Genomic DNA, 12,650 nt, shown 5'->3' with positions numbered 1-12,650 from the left:
AAACGATAGGTTTTATTTTTTTTAAATTATGTATAGTTTACGTTGTTTATATTGCTTTTTAAAATTATAAATTATATTGATGACATATGAATATTAATAACTTTAATAAATTTAAAGCTAAATAATTATTGATAAAAGTATTTTTTGAATAAAGATCTATTAATTAATAAATAATCATCATTATTTAATTTTTTCTTTAAGTCTCTCTTTACAGTCCCCCCATTCACACCTATGTACGATAGAACAGAATATAAATTAAAAAATATATCGAAAATTTTTTTTTCGATTAATGAACAGCTAAAAACTTTGATTGAGTGTTATAAAAGCTAAAGTGGAAATGTTGGACATAGTTATACAGGCTAAATTGTTCTATATTTATTAACTCGAGAATAACAGGGTGTTTTTATATCCCAGCCGGAAGAAGATATAAATTGATCTAAAATGGATATTGTTTTCATTCTTTTTCAATAACTATTCTTTATGAATCTTTAAATATGCAATTTTATTCGAAAACCCATAATAAAAAAGCGTTATATTAATATATATTAATTAATCTTCATTATTTTTAAAAATACCATTATAATAAACTACTTAACGCGCTCATGTCGTTTAATATTTGTTTGTGTGATTTCTATTTGTTTTTTTTTTCAAAAAATTGTGACTAAATCCACATCCATAACATTTCCAAATGCCACTAAATAAAAAAATAATCAATATACAATATGTTAATGCTATTGAGACTTCCACGGCTACTATAAAGAAGCTAAGCGTTTTGCAAGCTATCTTAGTGTTCAGATCCATTATTAGAATGACAATATTTCGTGATCCATTATTAGAATGACAACATAGCAGTTTACTTCCTACTGTATTAGGCTGCTCCTTGTCTTGATGAAGTAAACTGAAGACTTCCTACTGTATTAGGCTGCTCCTCGTCTTCATGAAATAAACTGCAATGTTCGCGTAATATTGACATTCTAATAATGGATCTAAATGAGATAATTCGCGAAATGCGTAACTTCTGTATACAACATGTTATTAATAATAGTGATTTTAATCGAGGTATATAAAAGATACCTTTGCTGTAAAGCTTTTGAGTTGATGTTCCATATAGATAGAGATAACTGCAAACTAAAAACCTATAAAAATTATCGAAACATATTTCTAAAACTTTCAAACTTTTGATGGATTTCCAACCTAGTGAAACTGCAATAGCGTTATAAAAAAAAATATTACCAACAGTTCAGAGATAATAACAATTCGCGCTTGAAGAATACTCCTGGAACAAAGCTCTCTGGGAATCAAGTGAGGGATTCAACAGCAGCGACAGACGGGAGCGTCGCTTTGGAAACAATACGGGCGTCGCATCAAAAAGTTTTGCCGGCGCGGTGCAACGCAAAATTTTATTAGGGAAATCAAAGATGTCGCCCGTCATGAATGCGAATTGCAAAGCGGGATAAAGATCGAATCGAGTCACACTCACCAGCACAGCTGTATCCATTTTTATGAAGTATGTAGCCGTCTCTGCAGTCGCACTCGTACATGCCATCGTGGAGTTCATAACAGAGCTGCTCGCAGGGCGATCCGTGCCCGCATCTTCCTGAAACACGATAGGGAAACGGGGACGTGAGTAAGTTATGCGTACCGAGGGAATTCGAGATGGCGCGAAGTGGCGAACAAAGGGAGAAACATCGGAACAGACGACGGCGATGAGTTGCAAACGCAACTGTTCGCGCATTCTCCGTTCCCATCCCTAATAGCGTATTTACACAATGCTATCTTTGGACTCCGTAAAATCGATTCATATAAAAATTATAGTATAGACGTACTCTTATACCTGCACTTTCGTTTTCAGTGCTACTCATTACGATTTTTTAATACAAGTAGTTTTATTTTCAGTTTTTTACTGAATCTGTAAAGGTTCTATTCAGTAAATCCTGTTCTACATTAGGGTCGCAAGTCATAAACTGTAAGAAATGAGCGAATCAATAGTTAAATATGATCGACTATAAAAAATAATCGATTATGATTGGTTAATTTATTATGATACTTACAGCTTGCGATCCTATTATAGAACTTAACTCTTAATGTCAGTAATAATATCGTTATACATTGTTGTTGCGCAGCATTATTGCGAGTTATGTATACATGATAAAAAAAAAGACTTCGTAATAACAATACACTGACACTATCGAGCAAGGAATGGAAAGTTACTTTTTAAAAAAGTAACTATATCTATTACCGAGTCAAAAAGCAAATAGTTACTGATTTTCAAAATTCATTACCGTTATCGTTATTTTTTCGCGCGTTATCTTTTTAATACTAAAACAAGATCAGCCAAAAAATTTTTGCAATATCTTTTGTTTAAATATTAATAAAAGCAAATATCAATAAACAATAATGACACACTAAACTAATATGTAAAAACACAACTAAGAAGAAAAATGTTTTTTTGGTTCGAGCTTTGTACATATAATATTTCAAAATGAATTTATATACATTTTACAAATCACCGATTAAATTTTTGATCTAGAAACACAATCCGACTGAGAGGATATTTTTCATAATAAATTTTATAGAACATTATACATGCATCATTAAACTTAAAGACTGATATTTATAAAACTTGTTCTTATATTAATATAGCTTTCACAGTGATTGATTTATGGCATTCTTAAAACATCATCTTAAACCAATCATAGAGCCATATTAGCATCTTAAAACATTACTTAAAACGATCTTGAAGTAAGAACAAATTATGATACCGACCAGAGGGCAGAGATTGAGATTGAATACACAAAAAAATGTCATAAATAAGTTTCAAACTATAAAAAGTAATTGTAAAATTCACTATTGTTATAAAAAAAGATACCTTATTAAAAATACCCTTATTAATCGGTTGTAAAAAAAAATAATTTATAACGGTAATAACGTTACAAGTAACGCATTATTTTTATTCGCTAGTTAAGAGTTACAGAATAGGGACCTAACAATATAATGGGCTTTCTACAATAAGCTATTACCCAAGTTTTAAATCTTAAGCCGTTGAGTCTTAAGAAATTGATTAAGCACAGTCGATTGGTCAATTTTTTATGGCTTAAGATTTAAAGCTTAGATAATGGCTTATTGTAGAAAGCCCATAACTGTAAAAACCAATCATAATAAAGAATCATTGAGCGTTCACTGAGCTGTTAAACGCATTATCAAATATACTCATATATACATTCTATTTTCTATTTATGTATCAAGAAATAAATTTTTAAGTTATTTCATATTGTTTATTTTATTTTGAGAATTGGCAGGTTATACTATGGTCCATCCTATATATTAATTATTTACCTTTTGCTATTTTATAAATTGTGAGGCAAATTCCCGCAAGCTCTTATTGCTCTTATTAATATAAATAAGCTCTTATTGCTTATTGCTCTGCGTAACATTTTAGTCGCTGTGTTTCATATAGATATATTTTTTTTATCGACATATCACAATAATACCGAGTAAAGAGAAGTTGCATGAAATTTACGACGAGAAAAAGATATTATATTGCACAGGCAACTAAATGTCATCAAGCCAACTGCAGCATAAAACTGTTTCCTCCGTTGCGATTTTATTTTGTTATTTAATCTAACGTCACAACACAAATTTACAAAAAATAAAATTAAATCGTGAAAGACGTATAAGACTCAGGATAACAGCGTAATAATTAATTTTTAATTCTGCTGTAAAACAAAGAATTAAATCTTGTACATGACGAAAGAATTTTTTTTTTTAATAATGATGAGTATATAAACATAATGTACAATATAATTGAAGTATCGACGACAATAACAAATTTAACTTATTTAGTTATGTTTATAACTTATTTAATTATGTTTATTGCAAAATCTAGTATTTTAACAATATTTTTATATAATTGTTTCTCTCTTTTTTTCTCATTTTGTTTATATTTAATATATTCATAAATATATGTGCAGTTATTAAACTACAATTATTTAGCAAGTCATATGTAAAACAATTCAGTAATTAACATTCGTTCAGTACGAACGCCCAATACGATTAAAAATTTCAATGCTGACGTTTTATGTCATGTAACCGTCGTTGCATCGTTAAAATTTACTGCAAACGTTTTATAACTAGCAATAAATTAATCAGTGTTGCAATGCATGCTGGCAGTCCTTTTTATAAATATATCGAAAACTACGCATAATACGTTACAATGCGATAATATGCGAAAAAAATAAGATAGGAAAAAATGTACATCGTATGCATGTTATATTAAAAATATATACACGATTCATCAACTTATCTAAGTGACAACTATTTAATGAAAAATAGATATTTCATTTGATCTTTAACAACAAAAATCAGTTTATTTAAAAATTGAAATAACAGAATATGAAAATTGTAAATTAATTATTTCATTCTGATATTTGTGATTTATTTTTTTAATAGTATTATATAATTATTTTTTTTAATTAATTATTTTAAATATTGTCTAGTGATAAATATTTGTTTGAAAATATCCGTATTTTACAAATCAATGAAGGATATGTTATTGTGTCGAATTATCAATTCCGCTGCTGCGCATCGTATCAGTACGTTAAATTATTTCACCATAAAATACACGAATTTCGGAATTTTGTATTTTAATTTGAAGTAATGGATCCGTAAGAATTATATCATACATACAAATTTCAGTAGTTAAAAACTCAAATTAATGAAATTATAAATAAATATAACATTTCACAGATCCAGTAAGAACATATTTTAGTAGATTGAATAATGTATGTGATATCTATAAGGAATTAAAAGATAAAATTAATTAAAGATCTGTTAGATGTTATTTGAACTGTATGAATCAATAACTACGATAGCATTGATCAATTTAATCGCCTTATAATTGAAAAACTTGGCTTCGACATTATCAATCAAAATTTTTTATTTGAATAATCTTCGAAATAAAATATTGAATACGGTAATTATGAAACATCTTTTTTTCATTACACAATTATGTGAACTCAAATTGTTATGGTTACTTTCTGAGATCTCTTTATAAATTCTTTTATGGTTATTTCTACCTTGCTGGAATTTTAATATTATACACAATGAGAATTTTATCTTTGGACAACATTTTATAATAAGACAATTTTTTATAAGAATATATAGAAAATATGCCTTTACTATTCGTGGGATCCACAGAAGAACTAAACGACTACATTTTTGGAGAGCATTTCAGAATTTAACATGTATTTATATAATTTTTTGGATAATTTTTATTAAGCGATAAATTTTAAGAATTTTGTTAGCATTGAGAATGACCCGATCGGTATCAAAACGTTTGTATTGTAATTGTTAGAGTTTTATAATTTAATTTGTTTTGTTTTTGTATTTCTAGTTCGTTGCCCTTCTTATAAATTTGGCTTTATTTTTTTTTAATTGATTTTTTTTAATTGATTTTTTCTTTGATTTAGCTGGCGATTCCGTTTGAGGTTATTTCCTTTTATTTTATAAATTGCTCATTCAATTTTTATAAAACTTGGTTATTGGATAATTTAATAATGCTTTATTCGAATCTGAGATCAAAAATAAAAAATTTTAAATGATAGATTCAATATAGCAAACAAAATGTTTTTTAAATTATTTGATTGCCATAATTCGGTTTTAGAAAGTTTTTAATTGCAAAATAACATCAAGATTTCCTTTATTTGAAGCTCATCAATGATATGCAAACGATTAGCACTGATTTTTAAAGTGACTTTCAAATATGCAAACGATTAGCATTCAGAAATTCTGATTATAAACCCTGTGAAACTAGATATTCCTTCATAGAGATTACTATCCTTTTGAAATTCGATATTTTCAGACAAGATTCAAATTCAGAAATACCAAGAAAATTGAGTTTCACAATAGTCATATTATTTTTCTTTAATTTAAATTTTAAAATTCTAAGACCAAAATTAAATTCAGCAATCCCCGAAAACTTTTAAGAAGCAAGATCTTCTATACGTTATTATTTTGTTAAAAATATTTGATCTTCAAAAGGTTATTTGTTTTACTATTATTTATAAAATAATATCTTTAATAATTGTAAATAAATTGTACAAAAGAATAATATGATGGATAATAATAAAAATAACAAAACAATTATAGCAATTCACTTTAATATTTAAAACTAATAATTTAATTTGTTAAAAAAATAACAATCACGATTATATTCATGTGCGCGCGATAATAATTTAAAAGTAACTACTAAATCGTAATATGCAATTGTGAAAAGAACTGCAGATGAAGCAACGATTTAGTTTTTACGTCAATAGTTTAGTTTTACATATTCGTAATATAATGATATATTTCTCATTTTCGTGGAATAGTCAAAATAGCGACATATTGCGAAATGTTTTAACATAAAGTGCGATTGGATAGGAACAAAGCAGGAGCAATAAAAATTCAATAAAAAAGTGCATTACTTTGAATGCAGTAAAATTTTAGAACAATTTTCAACCGAGCTCATCTTTTGGGCAGGTATTGCGAATGAAAATAAAGCGCATTCAATTTGTATGCGGACTTTTCAATTTGCACATATGCATACTTAATGCGTATATTTCACACTTAATTTTAGTTTAACGAAAGTGCTTACTAAGTGGACCTCATATAAAGCCAGCCGACCGCACAACGATACATATAATTAAAATATTTCTATGTTATCGTTCCATTTGTGAAAACTTTTTAATCAACCAGGTTATTTTTCTAATTTTCAATTTTAATGAATATATTTCAAGTTTTTTCAGCCAACATGTTTTTGCCATTTTTGCCATTTAATAAATAGAAAGTTATGTGCTTTAAGTGAGTACATAGAGTACAACCATATAAATTTTTATTTCCGCAGATATATTTTTTTCTGCAAAATGATTAACAAACCAGATTACTATTAATCCACGCATGAAATTTAATACAAGTCCAATCTAATAAATAGGCAATAGCGACTGTTTTACAGAGTGATTTGTTTCTCTTTCAAATATTTTCTTCTTAATATTAAATATTAAATCGTGCATAAATTTTTCATATACTTTAAAGAGCATTATAAAACGAATAGAGTAAATATTTTATATCGATCTTATATTCAAAGTCTGTGAAAGTAACCTTAAATTTTTTTAATAGCTTCTTATATGTTTGCTATGTTGAGATAGAAGCCCTAATTGAATAGCAAACAAGTGTGTTTATCATATGCTTGTACACTGATGTTATACTAGAGTTTATACATATACAGAATCTCTCATTTACATAATGGATGAATTACACATAGCTAGCATCCCATAGATGTCTCAAATGTAGTAATCAAATACAGTATTTGTTTACATTACATTCCATAACGACAAAAAAAAACGAATGTAAAAAGTGGAATTGGCAAATGTAAAATTAGGTGTGCCTAAAATTAGGGTTTGCCTAACAATCTCGCTAACGATTAATAAAATGCAGATAGGAATAATACTGAAAGAAACGAGATTGTTTAATGTGCAACAACGCATATATGTCGAATCTGAATCGCGCTGCGTTCTGCGAATGAATCACGCAGATCGTTACACCTCGATGCACTATGTTCTTCCATAGTTATCCCCTTCCGTAGACACAGAACATTGAAAATTCCAATATCCGATTCGGTCGTGTATATTCTTTACGAAAAACTGGCCGTATGGGAAAAACCAGCATTATTTTCATGGCGATACGTTGCCTGGAAATATAGATATATATATATATATATATATCGCGTTACTTGTCGAGTTCGTATCGGCCGCGTAATAAAATCGATGTCGCGCGATGTTTCGTAGAACGCGATAAAATTTTGTTTCACCGATCGTTTAAATATCCATGTGTTACGATTATTTAGCTTCAAAATTCCCATAAATATTTGTAATACTGTTAGAGGAAAGCCCTCTATTATGAGATAGACACCTAATATAAGATAACGACATTTTCCGCTAAACTAAAACGCTATTGGTTCCATCATGAATTTATTGTTTTTGGATTGAAAACTATTTAGTGGAAAATTCATTATTAGATCGTGTTTGTAGTCGATGCAAAAAAAGATTTTAGAATTTGGATATCTTCAAATTTCGTTGAGATAAGCTTTTAAATGTTTATTATTTAATAAATAAATATTTTATAATAAATAAATTCTTCATATGATGATAAAGTAAGATTATACTAATAGAAAAATACGTGATATGTTGATTAATTACAGAAGTTAAATTTGATGATCGTAAAACCGTAAGGCGAAGTTGTAATATGAGCTACCCAGAGTATTTCTAATATGAAATAACCTATACTCCTATGCCATAATGAAAATCGTTGCTAAAGTATAAATGTTATTATACAATAATAAAAAGGACAATCAAAATAAACAAATCGAATGCCTGTTTCTGTGATGCTTGGTTCCAACTATCTAAAAACGAGTTAGCTAGGTACAATGCATCGCATATTCATTTTGCACGTACATGTTGTATGTGCTATGTTTATTTGTATTTTAGAAACATTAAATAAAGTTTTTTAATTGCAATACTGTTGTACTTTGCGTTTTATTATCGATTTCTCAGGACATCTCATACTAGGAGCACAATTTTTTGACTTTATGATTTGCTCACTTTTTACATTTCTTTAATTTATAAAAAAAAAGTAAAATTTGAATTAAATTTTACCCAACATTATTTTAAAGCTTATTAAATTTCTTTCAAAATTACCTATTATTTTTTAAAATTCTGTTCATAGATTTCTAGCATTTACCCAAAATAAATTCGGTATCTCATAATAGAAACCTTTCCTCTATTTATTTATTAGATATAACTGACCTTTCATAACTCAATCATGACTTTCTATAACGAATGCATTTTTTAACATAACATGATTCCTAATTTCTATCTCTATTTCTATCTTTCTTTTTCTCGTTTTAATAATTTTCTATATCAATATTCTCTTGCGAGAAATTATTATACATCTAAAGAGCACTTCAGCTTCACTTTTGACGGAGGAGCAATGAGTTTAGACTGGAGATATTGATATCCGGTTACATGGATACACGACGCATCCAGGTAATTACTCGACTTTCGGGGAATGCTCAAGTTCTCATTACCCGAATACATTTTCACATGAAACATGGAAAGCATATACGATATGTGGATAAATAAACATATATGCATGTTGACATATAAAGGAAACAGACGGAAATACAGTCGCAGATAATTCGCAATCCGATTAAGTAACGGATAATGACATGTGAGAACAAATACAGATATAAAATAGAATATTCCATATATTTTATAACAAGTTACTATAAACTGCTTTACTCTTTTATTATATTATATTTAACAGATTTTTTAAATTTTGACATCCATAAAATTAACATTTTGTTAAATTTTATTCGAGATTAATTGTATAAAGAATATTTTTCTATCCTTAATCTGTTTATGTTTACGTAATAATATAAAAAATTTCTAATTTATCCATATATCAGAATCTTGAATATCAGGATAAAATGAACCAGTTTAGATTGGGTCCTCTCCCTAAAACTGAATTCATGTTAGTGTTTGCTAGTGTTCGCATCCCCTTACGAAGGCGAGGGCGAATGAACCGATTGCATGGTACATGTGCACCCTGATATATGCAGGCTATGATTCTACTGCGCGCCATACATACGAAGCTACGCAAACTATGCTATATGGCCTTAAGTACAATGTGGATCTTGGTTTGATTCGAGGCAACGCGACACGACACGATGCCGACACAACGCGACGCAACGCAAAGCGACATTGTTACATTGCCTGCAAAATGCCATGACATGTATAATCGTCCGTATGCTGCCATATTCTAACATTTGTATACAAGTATAATCAGTAATGTATATTCTATATAAATATATAATAATATAACTGCCATAAATACTGTTCTGTTAAATAGACAGCTGTCAAAAGAATACATTGTGTCCAAATATTTACACTGAAAAAAAAAAATTCTTAATTTTAGTAAATACATTTACTAAAATTAAATTTGATTTAAATACATAATAATTAAATTATAAAACTTTATCTTTTAATTATGGTAAATTAAAACATCAAAGTCAGAAAACGACTTCTTATTAATTTATTTGAATCTAATTCGGATTTAATATATTACAATATAATATTTGTTAAAATTTAGTAAATAAATCTTTAAAATATTAAACCAGGATTTTTTAATTTTAAAAGTAACACTTTAATAAATATTTGTTTAAGTTCACTTTTCCAAAGTTATGAAAATAATAAATAAGTTACTGAAATAAAAAGAAATGAAGTTATGAAATAAATATCTTTTAAAAATAATTTATTATATTTAATGAAATGTATATGTAATTAAAGTTAATATATTCAACAAAAAAACAAAAAGAACTTTTTATTTGTAATAAACAGATTCTTTTAATTTCGAAATGTATTTTCCATTTAAAAAGTTCTTTTTTCTAAATTCTTTATTAAAGTCACTCATTCGCCAGCAATACGCGGCACTGGCACAGGCCGATAGATAGATAGTATTTAGTAGAAAAGCATATACAGGGGAGAATAAAGGCATAGCATTATGAGATTTTTCACCCGTGTTTTAATGAAAATTAAAATGTTGCCTTGAAGTCGGACGTCCAAAATTGCATTCCAAAATGAAAATAAATAAGATGCAGAGAGAGAGAGAGAGAGAGAGAGAGAGAGAGAGAGAGAGAGAGAGAGAAAGAGAGAATGTAAAATGATATCCAAAATTTAAGTTTACACTTTCTTATTTTTAGGTATATTCAAAATTAGTAGTTGTGTGATAGAAAGTAAAATTTAATACATATTAATTATGTTGTAAAAAATAGTTTTAACAAGTTAATTTACTTAACAGAAAAATTATTTATTTGAAATGAATAAATACAATTGGAAAATCATTAATTAATAAAAAAAATAATTAAATTTCCATATACTGAAATTACAAAAAGTACTTGTTATAATTAATAAATAATTTCCTTTTTATATGGGAATAATTCTTTAAATAAACATTACATTCATTTCTTATTTTAAAAAATGTTTTTACAATGCAAACACATAATTTACTAAAATTAACTATAATTAATAAAAATTAACTATAATTAAAATTAACTATAATTTACTATAATTAATTATATAATTAATTTACTGAAACTTTTTGATTTTTTTTTAATATATCGGAGAAAAATTTCTTCGTATTTTTTAATTTAAAACTGTATATACAATATCTTCGTCAAAAATAAATGAAATTTAAATTTAAAAAAAGAGCTTTAAAGCTTGAAATTTCTACTTTCAAAAAATTACTATATCTTTTGAGTTTCTGTGAGTTTGGTTAATTTTTATATTTAAAAAACTACGACCTGAAAAATTTTCTTTTCTCTTTGAGAATCTCTCACGTGCCCAAAAAAAATTTACAAAAATGTTCGACTATCTATCGTGAAAGCTTGAAGCTTTCTTTACAAAATCATTTTTTTTAAATGTTTTAATGATTTTTTGTTCCTAAATTATTCGCGAGTTAAGTAAAGGAACATTCTGACTTTTATTATTCATAATTTCGATAAAAATCATTAGACCGCAACTTAAAAAACAGATTCTTAAAGCTGAAACTTTGCTCTAGTGAATGATATAATTGTAACGAAAATTTCGCAACAAATGAAAAACTTTTGCAAAAAATTTTTTTTAACTACGAAGAAACTTTTTCCCTGACCTAACATGTTTTCCTCAGTGTAGAAATCGAGACATTCGTTCAGTATTTATTTTTCGCTGATAATCTTATTTTCTTTTTTCTTACATATCTTATATATTTTCTCTTATTTATTCCTATCTTATTAATATTTCTCGTTTTACTCTCATTGGATATTATGTGGATCAATGTCACAAAAATGTTGATTAACCAATATGAATTTATTAACCAATGATTAAGAATTATGAACAACTATTAGGAAAAATAAAGAATCCAATGTTACACAACATCGTAAAATATTAATAAACAATATCGTCAGTCTCTCAGCAAATGAATTATTTAAATTTAGTCAAATAAAATACTTTAAATAATAAATTATACGTTTATTTATCTCTTTTCTATTTAATTGTTATACTATATCATTTAATAAAATAACAAGAAAAGGAAAAACATGAAATACAAAATGTAAATTTACTTGGAATAATAATTGGAGTGTTTACAGCAACAATGGATTAATTCACAAATTACAAAAAACGGAGAAAATGAACTCTAAAAGTTAAAATAATAAGAAAAGTGAACTAATTCATATTTTCACAAAATCTACTGTTGCAGTAAGTTTTTCAACTATTTGTTGTACACATATTTCTATGTTGTTAATAAGTAACAATTGATTTTTACCCAAAATATCTTTCTTATAATGTAAAAACAGTTGAAGATATATTATATTCAATTATGTAAACTCAATTTACCTAATGATATAAAAAAGGATATTGAATTGAAAATTATTGAATCTTGCAGTTCAAATTATTCTCAAACACTGAGAGAAATGATTTTGTTATAGAAACAAATCAAGGGAAAGCAAATGAGATATCTGTTTAAAAAACGATCTATTTATTACGATTGCAAATTAATTCGTCAATGTAACAAATAAT

The 12,650-nt window shown here is 27.0% G+C and overlaps 1 protein-coding gene across 1 annotated transcript in view; it reads right to left on the bottom strand.

Annotated features, from left to right (window-relative positions):
- The window catches only part of LOC108693994 (pikachurin-like), a 135,127-nt gene that overhangs the window by 115,581 nt on the left and 6,896 nt on the right, over positions 1-12,650 (bottom strand). The window contains exon 2 of the mRNA XM_018203243.1: positions 1,481-1,597. Coding sequence (XP_018058732.1) covers positions 1,481-1,597 — 117 coding nt within the window. The remainder of the gene's footprint in view (positions 1-1,480; positions 1,598-12,650) is intronic.

This window comes from Atta colombica, unplaced genomic scaffold, assembly GCF_001594045.1.
Source record: "Atta colombica isolate Treedump-2 unplaced genomic scaffold, Acol1.0 scaffold1, whole genome shotgun sequence".
Classification (NCBI taxonomy): domain Eukaryota; kingdom Metazoa; phylum Arthropoda; class Insecta; order Hymenoptera; family Formicidae; genus Atta; species Atta colombica.
The sequence above is the reverse complement of the archived record's forward strand: the minus strand, read 5'-3'. Positions and strand labels throughout refer to the sequence as shown.